General features: G+C 38.5%; 1 protein-coding gene and 1 pseudogene across 1 annotated transcript; both read left to right on the forward strand.

Annotated features, from left to right (window-relative positions):
* Positions 9,947-10,874, forward strand: Olfr496-ps1 (olfactory receptor 496, pseudogene 1; annotated as a pseudogene).
* On the forward strand, positions 15,416-16,360 carry Olfr497 (olfactory receptor 497). The gene has a single exon (NM_146738.1). It carries the CDS (start codon positions 15,416-15,418, stop codon positions 16,358-16,360), a length of 945 nt encoding a protein of 314 aa, NP_666949.1.
* Positions 16,361-17,575: the final 1,215 nt, after the last annotated feature.

Below are 17,575 nucleotides of genomic sequence, written 5' to 3' on the forward strand. Positions count from 1 at the left end.
GATACACCTCTGAGGACTATCAAATTATGGACAAATTAGGACTGACAAAGGAAACCCCGTATGGGTTAGTAGAAACAGAAGGAAAACTAGTCCACCCACAGGCAGAAGGATGCAAGTATGTTACCGACTTACATTACTTGACCCACTTGGGGGCCAAGAAATTAAAAGGTGTGCTTAGATCCTCTGACTACTATGTTATAGGACTCTCTGACTTGGCAGAGGAAATAGTCAAACGCTGCAAGGCCTGTGCTATGACTAATGCAGGACACTCCATGTATACTCTTGGGAAAAGGCTCAGGGGTGACATGCCTGGAGCCTACTGGGAGGTAAATTTTACAGAAATTAAGCCAGCTAGATATGGCAACAAGTACTTATAGACACCTTTTCAGGCTAGGTAGAAGCTTTTCCTACCAGGACTGAGATGACCAATATGGTAGCCTCTTTCTAAACCTTTCTTTGCCCACCTAAAGGTGCTTGAGGAGGTGAGATGCCAGGCCTGGGAACAACTGAAAGAAGTGTATAAGGCTGAAGACTCACAAGTGCCATACCAGTTCCAAGTCAGGGACACTGTCTTTGTCCAGCAACATTGGGTCAGGAATCTTGAGCCTTGTTGGAAGGGGCTGTACTTGGTACTCTTGATGACCCCACCAGCAGTGAAGGTTGAAGGCATCTCTGATTGGATCCACATCTCCCACGTGAAGCAAGCTCCTGAACTACCCAAAGATGAATGGGAAGTGGAAAAAACTATGGATCCTTTTAAGCTGTTTCTGCATTGTAGACATAATTCAGGTGAAGGGTAATAATCCTCATGCCCCTCAGCAGCTCACCTGGCAGCTCATAGACCCCATCCTGGGGACCATTATAAACAGCACAGAGCAGGTCGCTCCCCTGCGGACTTGGTGGCCTCCCCTACACTTTTGCTTCTGTCAGGTCAATTCTGTGGTTGTAAGCACCCCCCACCCCAAATCTGGCTTGCAGTTACAGGTTCTACAGTTGCCCTGAGTCTGGAAAAGGCCCACAATGTGGAGGGCCCCAGGATTTCTTTTGCAGGAGATGGAGTTGTTTTACTTCAAATGATGGAGAATGGAAACGGACTATGTCATCTACTGGAGATGAACTGGCTTTTTCCTTTGTCAACCCAGGACCTGGCAAATACATGGTAATGGAGTTATATAAAGACAAGCCATGCGCCCCAACTGATTTAGACTATGTAAAAGTGCAGTTCACTGAAATAGGAAAAATGACAGACTTTTCTTGGTGGCAAAAAGGCATGACTTGGGGCATTGTGTTTTATCAACATAGAGGTAGGGTAGGCTCACGTCTTCTTTTTTGCCTAAAAATAGAAAACCGCCAGCTCAACCAGTGAGGCCCAACAAGGTATTAGCTGAACAGGGACCCCCATTCCCAGTAAGCCACTCCAGCTGTTACAGCCTAACCCAATCAGGCATACGCCAATGACGCCCTATACTGGTCTGATCTCTATCACTATATCAGGTGGCTCCTCCCTGATCCCTATAAAGACAGGACAAAGACTGCACAATCTTATACAGGGAGCCTTCAGTGTGATAATCCAAACCAATCCTAATATGACTGAGTCTTGTTGGCTTTGCCTCACTTCAGGACCTCCTTGTTATGAAGGAATTGCAGTGTCGGGAATGTTTAACAACACCACCAGCCACGAAGCTTGTGTTTGGGGAACTAGTCATAGGCTGACTCTTACTGAGGTTACAGGTACAGGGACCTGCTTGGGAAACCCACCAGCTGCCTACAAACATTTATGTAATGAAACTCTTAAGAGCCCTAAGACTTCTAACATTAGGTACTTGTTTCCTGGTCTAGATAAATGGTAGGCCTGTTAGTACAGGCCTGACACCCTGTGTGTCAACATTGGTATTTGATGACACCAAAGATTACTGTGTGCTTATACAATTAGTACCTAGAGTCCTTTACCACCCTACTAACTCTTTTGAAAATGAATTCAACAGGTGACTAATCCGTTACCAGAGAAAGCCTGTTTCACTGACTTTGGCAGAAATCTTAGACATCAGAGTTGCTGCAGGCATGGGGACCAGCATGGCTGCTCTCATACAACAGCCTCACTATTTTCAAGAGCTAAGATCAGCTATGAATGAAGATTTGAGAGCATTAGAACAATTCATAAGTAAGCTTAAAGAATCTTTATCTTCTCTTTCAGAGGTAGTCTTGCAAATAGGAGGGGTGTAGACTTGCTGTTTTTAAAAGATGGAGGATTATGCGACTCCCTCAAAGAAGAATGTTGCTTTTATGTAGATCACTCCAGGGTGATTGAAGACTCTATGAGAAAACTTAGAGAGAGATTAGACAAAAGGCAGAGAGACAGAGAGAGAGAGAGAGAGAGAGAGAGAGAGAGAAGGAGAGAGAGAAGGAGAGAGAGAAGGAGAGAGAGAAGGAGAGAGAGAAGGAGAGAGAGGAGAGAGAGACACACATCAGTGATGTTTTGAAAATTGTTTTAATAAAACTCCATGTATGACTACCTTGATATCTTCCCTTATGGGACCCCTTTTGATTTTGATTTTGCTTCAGCTTTTAATTATAGGTCCATGTATATTAAATAATTTAGTTACCTTTATTAGAGAAAGACTGAGTGCTATTCAGATTTTGATGTTACGCCAACAATATCATGCTTTAGAAAGTCAGGAAAATCAATATTATGAAGATACTGAAATCTAGTTCTATGATTAGAACTAGGTACTAGAAGAAGTGGGGAAATGAAAGACCAGGAAAAATTCAGACTCCCTAGCACCAAGAATGTAGGTTAGCCGGTTCAGTGACCCTGTTCCAGGAACTGGTTAACCACAAAATTTAGATTAAAATCTTGAGAAAAATCTGAAGAAACAGGGAGTTTCCCCTTGTGATTTTTAGTACCCCCTTGTGATTTTTCACTGGTATTTTCAGCATTTTCCAATAATGCCCTCCTTAACCCCTTGTGTTGTGTTTTTTCCTTTAAATACCCCCTTTCCCAGCTACTCAGGGTCGAACTCCTCTACCCCTGTGTGGGGTACAAGTTGAACCCAGCACGCTGGTTCCTGTCAATAAACCTCATGCGATTGCAGCAAGGGTGGTCTCTCGTGAGTTCTTGGGGGGTTGTGTCATCCTGAGACTTGAGTAAGGGTCTCCCCTCTTTAGGGGTTTTTCAAATGTAACTTGAATCCTTTCAACTGTGCTTAGTGTCTTTCATTGAAATGTTGTTATGTTTTTACTTCATAGTTTAATATGAATATTTTTATTTGAGTAGACACTGTAAAGCAATTACAAACCCTAATATTTTCACCCAATCTCAGGGAGGACAATAGTTGGAATCTGAGTTTATGTTTCAGGTGCCTAAATGGTTTCCAGCCAAATGGTTGATAATAACTTCAATATATAATTATGTTAAAGAAATAATTAAAAATATATACTGAAAATCAATCCATTTCCCAGTATTTGTACACCATAGTTACATTTTTATACAATTTTTCCAAAAGACTGATAAAGTGTACCATTCAAGTATGTCCCCTACATCATTTTCAGTACCTAATTTTCTTTAGAAATTGTCATGTAAAGTATAAGCACAGAGCATGAAAGACAAAATCAAGAAACTTAAATACACACCAGTGTAAGAAACTGTTTCCTATTTATAAGGTCAGTTTCTCAGTGATATTTTCTCATCTGTGAATTGGGGTAAGATTTTAAGGACAGTAGGTGTATTGTAGAATTTGACTATAGAAGTAGCGATTGTAGAAGCAGGCCCTGAGGGTTCAATGCTAAACTTAATACTTATGGCCATGAGTGTGATGATCTAATTCCTCAGTGAAGCTACTTATAAAATAAAGTTATTGATATCATTGCCCCATGTTGTTGTGTTTATATATAGGATACATTTAGAGTGAAGATGGCACACAGTCATGCAAATTGCTGTTGGCTACATGAATTTTAAAAAAGAAAGATTTCTTGATATCTGTAGGAATTCTGTACTAGTAATAATTATTAGAATAATTTTATATACTTCCAAATTATATACAAGTATACAAATGAGATTTAGAACAGCCAAATAAGATATTAATTTAACAGTCATATTGCCATGGACCAGGATCAGTGCCCCCTCCCTCAATCCGTGGGAATCAGAATCTCAAACAGATGGGCATAGAGTCAGTGGGAATGGGGTGACAAACAGATGCAAACACGAGAGAGTGTGTGCTGGATCTGAATGTATTGTCCAAATGAAAACCAGACTTTTTGATACAGAAGAAAAACAAGAAAAGCCAGGCTAACACATCTGCCAAGTTACAGTGGCACAAAACAAAAGGAATGCATACATCAAAAGATGGTGGGGACCAGGCATAACGTTTATTTGTGTGGTAATGTACATATTTTCACATTCCTCCAAGGAATGTCCTCTCTGTTAATGTTATAATGACTCCATGATAATGTAAGACAGCAGGAGTCCAGGAGTTGAAGGTGTGACTAATGTCTCAGAAAAATGGTAAACACTGGGACATTCATAACAGCCCTTAAGGCTATGGGAAAGAGCTCTAAATACATGTTTGGAAAATATATATAACTTTTCAACTGTGAAAAGTGATACAATAAGAACTGTAAGAGGCTTCATCAATCTAAAGGAACAAAGGAAGCTACACTATGAGGCAACATGTCTAAAAGATACAAAGGCAGGCAGATATCTAAGTTCAAGGTCAGTATAAGACAGAGTTAGATTAAGCCCAGGTGTGGTAGAAGTGGTAATTTTAGGGCAGAGTCCCACCCAGCTAGCTCATTGTCTGTGTTTAACAAAAGTAGACAGATCTCTGAATTCTATCCCAAAGTTAAGGAAAAAAAATTTATGCTTGCTATCGCCTAAGAAGCAAAGGATTGTGATCATGGGATACTGATTCATAAGATAATCAAAAGAAACCTGAAGTAAATGAGTGGACTTGTGTTTTACAGAAGATAAGCTATCCAGAGGATTTTTTAGGATAATAAAAAGAGAGAACTGGGAATTCTTATGCCACCAGGTTCACAGGTCCTCAACTGCACCCTGGAGCAGATCTTGTGCTCCAGACTCTCTCCACCTTGCCCAAATCCAGAGACAGCCTGATCCTCTCAGGAGTTCTGGGAGAATCACACTCCCTGATCTCAAGTTTTATTGCCAAGCTATAGTTATAAAAACTACATGGTACAGAGACAGACAGGTTGATCAATGGAATACAGTTGAAGACCCAGAAATAAACCCACATACCCTTGGTCACCTGATCTTTGACTAAGAAACTAATAAGACCCAGTGGGAAAAAGACAGCATTTTTAACAAATGGTGTTGGTGATCCAAGGCCTAGTGGTCAGAATGTTGAAGAACACAAATTGATTCATTCTTATCTCCTTGTACAAAGCTCAAGTTCAGGTGGATCAAGAACCTCCACATAAAACCAGATACACTGAAACTACTAGAAGAGAAAGTGGGGAAGAGCCTCAAACACATTGGCACAGGGGAAATTTTCCTGAGCAGAAGATCAATGACTCTGGCTCTAAGATGAACTGTAGACAAATTGGACCTCATAAGATTGAAAAGCTTGTGTAAGGCAAAAGACAATGTCAAAAGGACAAAATGGCAACCCACAGATTGGACAAAGGTCTTTACCAACTCTACATCTGAACAAATCCAACACACTGTATTTAATAAGAGATTCATAGACAATTGAATGGTATAGTGTATTTCATATGGACATTTTCTGTGGACGGGTGTTTAAACATACCTAGAATTCTTTGCTTCTGCAGTCTCTAAAGCAAATATTAAAAACTTTAAACCCTGAACTACAGCTCACAAATGGCATTAATAATAATGAAATACAAATGATTAAGTTGCCCTCAGGTAGGAAATTACCTCAGCTGGGTATGAAACAAAGAATACTAGGAAGTGAGATTATTCACACAACCCTTTTAGCATCTACGTAGATGTTAATGGAGGATAAAAAGGCCAAAGATTTGATGCTGTCAGAGAATATGTCAGAAGTACAGTGGACTGGTTCAAAAGATAAGTACTTCAGGCAAGACCATCACCCTGCTCCCTTTGAGCCTGAACTGTATTAAGCAACCTGAACTAATCTTACTAAGGCCTTGGAAATAGGAGGATGATCATCAATCCCATGGCAGCAGCACCACACAGGATAAAGAAACCAAATAGCTCATGAAAATTAATTGTGGATTAAAGATGAGGTAGGGGCTGCCATGCATGCTACTTTAGTAAATATCAATTCAGTGGTAGAGCAATTTACAGAATTGAAATGAGATTTTTCCATACAGTATTCGACCATACCAACATTTTTTTGCTTTGTATTTTTATTTGTTTGTTTGTTTGTAGCTCCTTAGTCACTCACAATCAATAAATCAATGAGCATATACCTGGAATGCATGAAGGCAACATTTAGAGGTCCTATCTTCTTTTTTTAGCAAGTCTATTTCATAAGGTTAACTTTCCCATTTCTTACAGATTTGTAAGTTCATTGGGAAAAAGTAAAGATGAGATACAGAGTTCATAGAAAGGCATCAGGCATGAGTAGGAAGGGAACCCCCAGAAGCCAAAAGATTGGTGAAAATCCCAGTGAATGGATTGAGCTATCAATCGAAGAGTTATGGCACAGGAAGAGCACCCAAGGCACTACAAACTTAAAGACTGTTGCTATTGCATTGAGTTGCATGTGAGAGCTGTATGATAAGTTTCTATCTCTGAAGACATCACTTGATGGGTGCACAGCATGCAGAAATTAGGCTGGTACCTAACTTGATGATTCCTCCTTTCTAATAAGATTTCATACTACTAGAAGTTATGGTAAAAGGTGCTGAGAGAAAGCTTACTCATATAGTCCTGGTTAACTATGGTTCCTGGTTGCTACTGTAGTAACAGTAAGCCAGGAAATAGGTACACAATACTTCAATAGGACAGGGAAGGTATGCATGCATCCAACTACTTTCTGACATCTGTTTACTATAAGCTAAGCCAAAGGATAATAGCAGGTGAGAACATAGACTCCACTGCTGTTATTCTTTCAAGTACCTGTGATAAAATTGTCAAATTACATTCTAAACAATTATATTCATGCCCCAGATTATAACTGCTGTCATTCAGAGTTGAGCAATAAAATAAAGATGTTCCAATGGGAAGGAATCTCCTGAAAATAATTGTTTCAAAGGCAGAGTGGAACAATGCTAAGATATACATAGAAAATATCCGCCATCTATTTTACCTCATAGAAAACTCAGGGAAAACTGAAGAAGATTATGTTACTTCATGCATAACAAGGCAGTTGTAAACTAAACAGGCATTGAATGAAAGAAGCTAAAGTGATTCATCTTCTATTTATGGTTTAGCCTACTGTAACATGAACTAGAAAATGAACTTAAAACTAGTATTTCAAATTTTAATATTCTTTGAATAATTATCAGATGAAGCATGTTAATTCTTACATAAGAGGAAAATACCACTAGAGCCTACAAACTCCTTGAATTCACACTTGAATCCAGAGTCTCAGCAGGGACTTAGTCAATGACAAGCAATGACACAGGGAGACAGCTGTGCAGCTACAAAAGCAAAGTACCTTTGACCTTATTCTTTTGCAATGAATAGTATTTGGAAGAGCTAAGTTTTAAGTTTTATGGGCAAATCTGATTAATACTTGGTCTTTATCTTTGGAGAATACTTTATCCTTTGAAAATGTATCTAAATTTATAAGCTTCAGATGGATATACAAGTCAAGTGGAAGAAGGCAATAATCTAGACCAAAAACTAGCTGAATTAACTTGTATTTCCACATTCAAGCTCCTGTAAATATCCAGGTAACATCCATTGTTAAAGAATTATTCTTTATCTAGACACTGATAAATCCAGAATCCAGTATTATCTTTAATAGTATAGAGACCTACTACTCAGGCAAATGAAGTCCCTATCTTTGAAGTGCTTTGATGGCATACTGTTGGTATTGTCTTGTGGAAATACATGCTTTGTTTACTGACTCAATGTACTTCACAATCACCAGATATTTTAGACAAAGAGAAGGTATAATGTAAAAAATCATGAGATAAGAGTGCATGTAGTCCTGTGTTGAATGAGCCTGGGTAAAATAACAAAAGTTAATAAATACCACCAGAAATTAAAATATACAATCCCAGAATAATATAATCATTACTAATTTTTTTACTGATTGTTCACTAAGCACTAGGACATGACATAGAATTTAACATAGAGGTCTTTCATTTTTAAGAGATCATTTTTACTATTTCATTGAGGATATTTAATTTAATAAATGGTAATTGGCTTTAGACTACATAAGAAGTCGAGAATGATGTTATGAACTGCAGTCAGGCTGGACTTGATCTAACTTTTAACTAACTATGATCCATGAAAGAGTCAGAATGAAATTGAGAGCATGTACAAATTTGCACCATATATAGAAAGGTATTTTTGCTGCTATGTGCTTATTACACATTCCTCTGTATTAGTCAGGGTTATCTAGAGTCACATAACTTATGGATTGTCCCTATATAGTAAGGGAATGTGTTGATGGCTTACAGTCTGTAGTCCAACTCCCAACAATTCTCAGTAACATCTGTGAATGGAAGTCCAAGGATTTAGCAGTTGCTCAATCCCACAAGGCAAGCAGGCAAAGAAGAGAGAGAGGGCAGGTTCCTTAATACATAGTTCATTTTGTCTGCTATTGAAATATGGCTACATTGAGACAAATTTTCTTATTAGAACTTGGAAAACTAGAAAGAAATCAGTTTTTTTTTTCTGAAATTTTTAAAAATTTAGATAAAAGCCACATAGGCATATGTACTGGCTAATTTGGTGTCAACTTGACACAAGCTGGAGTTGTCACAGAGAAAGGAGCTTCAGTTGAGGAAATGCCTCCATGAGATCCAGCTGTGGTGCATTTTCTCAATTAGTGATCAAGGGCTCCTTGTGGGTGGGACCATCTCTGGGCAGGTAGTCTTGGTTCTATAAGAGAGCAGGCTGAGCAAGCCAGGAAAGGCAAGCCAGTAAAGAACATCCCTCCATGGCCTCTGCATCAGCTCCTGCTTCCTGACCTGCTTGAGTTCTACTCCTGACTTCCTTGGTGATGAACAGCAGTATGGAAGTGTAAGCTAAATAAACCAACTGCTTTTGGTCATGTCTGTGCAGGAATAGAAACCCTGACTAAGACAGCATATTTACCATGTACAAATAAAAACCAAGAGATACATTTTATGAAGGAGGGTCTTTAGTATTTGTGCTTATAAGCAAATTAACAGGCTTCATATTGGCTCACAGAGACTGAAGCAGTAAGCATAAGGGCTGCATGTGTCTGCAACAGAGCCTCTGTGAATGCTACAGCTCTTAGCTTGATGTTTTTGTTAGACTAGTATTAGTAAAATCAGGCATGTCTCTGACTTTAATCCCTGCTTTGAAACTCTTTTCTTCCTACCACCTTGTCCAGCCTCAGTATAAAATCTTTTGTCTTCTCTTAAAGTATCTTGTTTTTTCATGTGTGGTTGTTGTTTCTTGGAGGCTTGCAACTTTTTGAGGGAAAACAGAAGGGGAGTTGATTTGGAGGAGAAGAAAGGTGTGCCTGTGTGTGGGGAAACCATGAGGTACGAAGGTAGCAAAAATGGTGGTCAGAATGTATTGTATGGAAACAGAAACTTATTTTCAATAAAAATTACAATGAAGCGAATCAAAAAGTACATAAATAAAATTATATTAATACATATTGGTTACACATACATATATTTATATCAAGAGATTTGAACAAAACTTTGTCAGAATAACTGTCACATTCTCTTTAAATGATATATTCATTTGTGATAACCTCATATTTATATTAATGAAAGTGATGATCCATGAACGTAAATGCCTTTCTATGCTGTCTCCATCAGAGCATTGATCTAGCAGCAGTTACAATGCTCCTTGGCTTTCCTAGAGGATGGGAACCACACTATAGTGACAGAGTTCACTTTACTGGACTTAACAGAAGACCTAGTCCTTAGAGTCATCCTCTTCAGCATCATCCTGTGCATCTACCTTGTGTCTGTGTCTGGCAACCTCAGCACCATTCTTCTCATCACACGCTCTATCACACCATGTACTTTTTTCTCAGCCACTTGGCTCTGTTGACATGGGCCTTTCATCTTCTGTCACACCCAATATGTTTGTCAACTTCCTGACTGAGAGACATACCATCTCCTACTTTGGATGTGGCATCCAGCTCAGCTCAGCTGCTTTCTTTGGGGCAGTTGAATTCTTCCTTCTGGCTGTCATGACTTATGATTGCTTGATAGCGATCTGAAACCCACTGCTTTATTCCACCAAATTGTCCACACAAGTCTGTATCTAGTTGGTTGTAGGATCTTATGTAGGCGGTTTCCTTAACGCTTCATTTGTGCCCATTTCTTTCTTTCTTTTCTTTTCTATGGACCTAATAGAGTCAATCACTTTTTCTGTGATTTTCATCCTATGATGGAACTCTCCTGTTCTGATGTGAGTGTCTCTGGAATTGTTATCTCATTTACTGCTGGCTTAATCTCTATGACCACATTGATTGTTATAGTCATATCTTATTTCTATTCCCTCATCACCATCCTGAAGATGCAATCCACTGAGGGTCACCAAAAAACCTTCTCCACCTGCGCCGCCCACCTCACTGCAGTCATTCTCTCTTATGGAACAGCCACATTCTTTTATGTGATGCCAAAGTCCACCTACTCTGAGGACCAGAACAAGGTGGTGTCAGTTCTACACAGTAGCAATCCCCGTGTGGAATCCCCTCATCTACAGCCCTTGGAATACTGAGACTAAGAATGCCCTGAAATGACAATTTTATAGGAAAACATTGTTATAGAGCAATCAGTTGTTGGTAAAACTTAATAAAATAATTTTAATCTTGCAAGACCAATGTAACCATCATATCAGGTTTAGTTATAAGCCTTAGTAGCATTTCTCTTTTGGCCCTCATCTGATTCTTCCAGTATGTATAGCTATTGTATTTTATTTCATTTTTTGTTTATATTTTCAAATGTACCTTAGCAAACCTAATAGACTATTTTTGAACATGTTTACCCTCATCCTCAGCTCCTCTCAGTCCTATATCCCCATCACCTATAAAATAAATACTATGTTGGAATTTTGACTTTCTGTATATTTTTAGGTTTGTAGGTATCTATTGATGCATGATTAGCCTGCTGGGAAGACACTCCTAAAGGAAATTGGCTCTCATTCTTCTGGAAAATATCAGTTCCCAGCAAAACCTCAGCTAGAGTTGGACACTGTGCCCAGATCCTCTCTCTATATGGTAGTATTGTTTCTTCCTTTGTGCTTATAGATACTGATACAACTGCCATGAATCATACCTACAACTATTCTTTTATGTCCTGAAAGCAGTGTTTCTTTGTAGTCATCCACCATTCCCAGCCTTTCCAGTATCTCCACCTAGTCTATCACAATAATTGTTAATTGTGAAGAGAAGAGTGTGTGATATAGATGTTCCATTCATAACTGAGCATTTCAGTCTCTAATTCTCTTCACACCAGTAACTTATATGTTAATCACCAACTACTGTACAAAGAATCTGCTGTGATAATGGTTGGAAGATGAACTAATCCTGAGTATAATGACAAGTCATTGCAAATTGGTTTGATACTATGACTATTTATCAAGCTAATGGTGATAGGTTATTCTCTAGAGTCTATGTCTTGTCTACCTTGGGTTTTGGCCCTGATGGTGTGAGGTATGGTATCATTTTGTGGACCTTGTACAACTTAGATCCAGTCAATAAGTGTTCAATCTGGGGATTGAAGAGGACAGAGAGACTTGTCAAAGAGAAAAATCCAAAATTATGGAAGATAGGCATATCTTTTCACATGATATGGGCCCACTAGGGTGAAAGTAGCATTGTGGTACATACTAGTGTGGCTTTTGTAGCAATAGTAGACAAAGGGGCACTTATCCAAGAGAGGAGAAATGAAAGCAGCTAAAAATGCAAACTGGGGGAGACTTTGGGGGAAAGGGAGGGTGCAAGCGCCTTAGTACAGAAGTCCAAGAGGGCATAGCAGGCCAAAGAAATGCCCAGACAAGCACCTGGGAGGGCATAGTAGGCTGTAAAAGTCAGACAGACTAAGATGAATGAGAAATGAGCAGGAGACATAGTAACCTGTAAGATCTAAAACAATTTACTGAGTAGAGATTAGTTAGAGCAGGTGAAAGGAAGACAATGAAATGGGAGACTCTAGAATTTTGATTCTAATTTGGTGGATTACAGAAAAAAATGACTTGTACACATTTGGAGAGTCAAATCAGCAGCTTGGTTTGGAGAGGGCAAGCTCTTTGCACCTTGGAGAGGAACTCAAATATCACACACACACACACACACACACACACACACACACACACACACACATATATATATATATCTTTGCACCAGATAAATGGAAGTAAGAATGTGACCACCCCTAGGTGTTGTTGAGAATATAGTTTTATTTTTTAATTAGATATTTTCTTTATTTACATTTCAAATGATATCTCGAAAGTACCCTATACCTTCCCGGCGCCCTGCTCCTTTACCCACCCACATCCACTTATTATATCATATAAGATGACACCAACTGTCACTTTGAAGTATGAATTATGAAATGTTTATTTTTACCTGGAGATTATTCTTACCTCTTTCTACTCACTACTTTTCATTTAACCATAATGTTTTAAACTCTTAACTATAAAAATGTGAACACTTTAAATAAATGCTATTCAACTTCACATCACATCCTTGCCTATATTCAACAAAGTACCTAATACAGCACGTTACATTAATCATTTCACTAAAACAATGAAAGAAAAGCTGATGCATATTGAAAGAAGACAAAATAGTCCATTTTAATGATTGGTTCACTATCTACTAACTTGAACTAACCTGAAACTAGTATCAAGTTGGAGAAATATTCACCTAGGACAATTTGTTATCATGTACATCCCATAATTACCTAATGAAAGTGCATCAGTACTCATACAAAGAGGAAAACAAGCAATTGCTTGAGATAAACAGAGTTTTTTAAAATTAATCGTGTTTGTGTTAAATGATCTGCTCAGTACTCACTGGGATATCAGTAATGATTGCTGATAATTTGAATTCACACTGGAATCTGGAGCCTCTGCAGGAACTTATCCCCAGTGACAAACAATGACAGTAGGAAACAGCTTTGCAGCTATAAAATTGTAGTAAGATTGAACTTCTTACTTTGAAATGAGTTCGTATTTCAAGAGGTAAGAGTTTGACTTTGTTGGTAAATGGAGATACTCTATTTTTTGAAATGTACTGTATTTATAAACATGGTGGAGAAACAAGTCAGATGGAATCATGCAAGACAGGGGAAACAAACTTTCAAAGAATCACCTTGTATTTTATTAGTAAATTATCCAGAATGATAAGGCATAAAACTAAGTTTTCATAGATTCTTTAACTATATATCCATTGGTAAGACCAGAAACCAACATGACCTTCAAAGCTGTACATGCATAGCATTCATCCAAAGGCTAACAAGACCTGCTTTGTGCATGGACTGAATGTGCCAGCCTCACAGGTATCATTGTAGACAAATGAGGATGTAAGTATAAAATGTGGGGGGATGACAGTCAATCTGCTCATTACTGTTAAAACCTTGGTAAATCTCTTATTTTCTGAGGTTTAGAATTGAGCAGTGTCCTCTATTTAAAATAATGTGAATTCATTCTGACACACTCCAGTTAGAAATCACTGTGACACTGGGTAAGGAGTTGTTGTATCTAAACAAATAATTACTAATAATATGCTAAATATTTATATTTTGAATGATGATAAATTAATATATAAACTTATTTTAAAGAACAATGATTTATTTAGAAGAATTTAAAACATTTATTGAGTTTACAACTGGAAATTAGATTGGTAAATTTAATGTGACTATATTCAGTTTTAGACTTTGTGATCAACATCACCAACAAATCATCTATGTATTAACCATAGAAAAGCTGAAATAATGCCCTCCTGTCTATTCCTGACTAGTGTATAGCTTGAACCACATTGTGACTGTTCATTAATAGTGTGGTTACTAACAGTAATGGATTGAATTTAACGTGCCTAGTTTTTATATCTCTTTTGAAAATCTGTTATTTGTATTTAGTTTATATGAGTGTTGCCCGCCATACATACATGTACCACATGAATGCCTGGTGCCCGTGAGGACCAGAAGAAAGCATTGAGTCTGAAGAACTGTAAAATCAGACTGCTGTGAATAACCAGTGGTTGCTGGGAATCAGACTCAGGCAGGTCCTCTGCAAGTACAGCCAGTGTGCTTAGCCAAGAGCAAGCTCTGAATTCCACAACATTTTACTTCCTATTTATAACTTTACTCAAATAAAAGTGTTTCCTACTGTAAAATGGAAATTATAAAAGACTTAACTGCAGGTTGAAGGCTGGTGACACAGATCTTTAATATTGGCACTCAGGAAGCAGAGACAGGAAGTTCTCTGTGAATTCAAGACCAGCCAGGCCTATATAGCAAGAAAGCCAGAACTACTCATAAAAATCCTATTTTGAAAAACTGAAAAGTAAAAGAAGCAATTAATGTTTAATAAAAATATAAATAAATACATTTTTTACAGTCCTATGATTGTGATTTAGTAAGCAGCCAAATAAATTTAGCAAGGATTAAGTCTCCATGGTATAATCCCATGATTTTATATTTTAATCACCTGCTATAATAAGCAGTACTATTTTGAAAAGACTTGTATAATTTTATGTTAATTTATCCCTTTATTTCTGTGAAGAGAATGGTTCTGGTAACATAGCATAGCTGTTTCAAAGGACAGCATGCAGGAGTTAGTTCTCACTTCTCACCACTGAGTTCAAGGAATAAAACTAGCTGTCATGTGTCAGGCTTGAAGGCAAGAGTAATTATCTGACAAGCCAACTCACCAGGCAAAATCTCAAGATTTTAAATCTTTAACTTAATGAAAATTAAGTATGGGATGTGGAACAGTTGGAGGGTGGATCAGGATGGGGGGACAAAATATGGACTGTGAAAGAATTAATAAAAAAGGAAAAATAGCATTGAATAAAAAGATAAAAGGAATATTTTATTATAAATATTATAAATAAAAGTTATTTATTATTTGTTATATATTTCTAGCTTATTTGATTAAATAATTTGAAAAATGTATTGTGTAAGAATGAATAAACAATGGGAACCCTGAGTAAAACATGAATTGTTGATCCAATTTTTGAATAATAAATTAGTATGTAATGCTCTCAGTATCTGTATGAAATAAAATTGAGTGAAGCATTGATAAATCTCTTCTTCCTATTCTGTTTCCATCACAGCCTTAATCTAGTAGCAGCTACACTGTCCCATGGCTTTCCTGGAGGTTGGGAACCATACTGCAGTGACAGAGTTCATTTTATTGGGATTAACAGATGACCCAGTCCTCAGAGTTGTACTCTTCACTATCATCCTGTGCATCTACCTGGTGACTGTGATGGGAAACCTCAGCACCATCCTTCTCATCAGAGTCTCGTCCCAGCTCCATCACCCCATGTACTTTTTTCTCAGTCACTTGGCTTCTGTTGACATGGGCCTTTCATCATCTGTCACACCCAATATGCTTCTCAACTTCCTGATTGAGAGAAATACCATTTCCTACCTTGGATGTGGCATTCAGCAGAGCCTGGCTGATTTCTTTGGGTCAGTTGAATGCTTCCTTCTGGCTGCCATGGCTTATGATCGCTTCATGGCAATCTGCAACCCGCTGCTTTATTCCACCAAAATGTCCACAAAAGTCTGTGTCCAGTTGGTTGTAGGATCTTATATAGGGGGTTTCCTTAATGCTTCCCTCATCATGTTTTACTTTTTCTCCTTTCTCTTCTGTGGACCAAATAGAGTTGATCATTTTTTCTGTGATTTTGCTCCTTTGGTGGAACTCTCCTGTTCTGATGTGAGTGTCTCTGTAATTGTTATCTCATTTTCTGCTGGCTCAGTTACTATGATCACAGTGTTTGTAATAGCTGTCTCCTATTCTTATATTCTCATCACCATCCTGAAGATGCACTCCATTGAGGGCAGACACAAGGCCTTCTCCACCTGCACCTCCCACCTCACTGCAGTCACTCTTTATTATGGCACCATTACATTCATTTATGTGATGCCCAAGTCCAGCTTCTCCACAGACCAGAACAAGGTGGTGTCTGTGTTCTATATGGTGATGATCCCCATGTTGAACCCACTTATCTACAGCCTCAGGAATAATGAGATTAAGGGTGCTATCAAGAGACAGCTTGGAAAGAAAATGTCCTGCTAGAGAGTAATCTCATTTTTGGTGAAACCTAATATACTCACAGCAATTATGCAAGACCAATATGACCACGATCTCAAGTTGTAAGACTTCTCCTTACTCTGTTCTCTCTCATGTTCTTTTCCTTCCAGTATATGTGGCTATTTTGTTTAAAACATTTTACAATTTTGTTTTTCTTTACATTTATTTACATCCCACTCACAGCTCCTTTCCCTTCACTCCTCCCAGTTCCACCCTTAAAATTTCTCTCCATATTTCCCCCTCCCCTTCTGCTCAAACAAGGGGAGCTCCTTGGTATACAACCCCACCCTGAGACATCTAGCCCCAGCAGGGCTAGGCATATTCTCTCCTAAGGACACTCTAACAGACAGTACAGGTAGGAAGAAGTGGATCCTGTAGTAGAGAAAATATCCTGAGTCAGCTGCTTCTCTACTTGTTAGGAGACTTAAAGGAAGTCCAAGCTGCCCGTTGTGTTTAGGTTCAGCTCCTGAATGCTCCCTGGTTGGTGGCCCAGGCTTTGTGAGCCCTCATGGTCCCATGTTAATTAACTCTGTGTGTCTTCTTGTGGTTCCTTTAACCCACAACTTGCTCACTTCTATCCTCCATATTTCTACAAGTCTGCCCAGAACCTGTCTGAGGTTTGTCCATGGCTATCTGCATTTGTCTCTGTCCACAGCTGGATGAACCCCTCAGGATGAAGTTGTGGTTTCCTTTCTTCAAACATAGTATAGTATCATTAAAGATGTCAGGGGTTGGCTCTTTCTCATATGTTTGGTCTCAAGTTGTGGCAGTTATTGGTCGGATGTTCCCTCAGTCCCTGCTCTGTCTTTATTCCTGCACATCTTGTATGCAAAACAAATTTTGGATTGAATGTTTTGTGTGTGGAATGATGATCCCTTTCTACTCTTGAAGTCCTGCTGCTTAAGTCACTGTATCCTCCTCTGGTAGGCATCTCTGCTAAGGTCATCCACATAAACTCTAGGTATGCTTTCCATTCCTAGATCTACAGCTAGTCACCATAGATGCCCCATTCCCCACTGATTTTTTTTTAATTCTCACTCCTAGCTCTCTCTATTGTCCCCCTCTCTGAAAACCTAATCACTATCCCCATTCACCTCCTCACCTGTTTCCTAAGGATTCCCTCTCTACATCCACATTTGATGGCGATTTAGTTTTCCCTTCCAAGTGAGATTCATACATCCTCACTTGGACCTCCTTATT

The sequence above is a fragment of the Mus musculus genome, chromosome 7 (genome assembly GCF_000001635.26).
Source record: "Mus musculus strain C57BL/6J chromosome 7, GRCm38.p6 C57BL/6J".
Classification (NCBI taxonomy): Eukaryota; Metazoa; Chordata; class Mammalia; order Rodentia; family Muridae; genus Mus; species Mus musculus.

What these genes read in the sequence shown, in the direction of transcription:
- Olfr497 (NM_146738.1), top strand. Translation starts at nt 15,416, where the DNA reads ATGGCTTTCCTGGAGGTTGGGAACCATACTGCAGTGACAGAGTTCATT.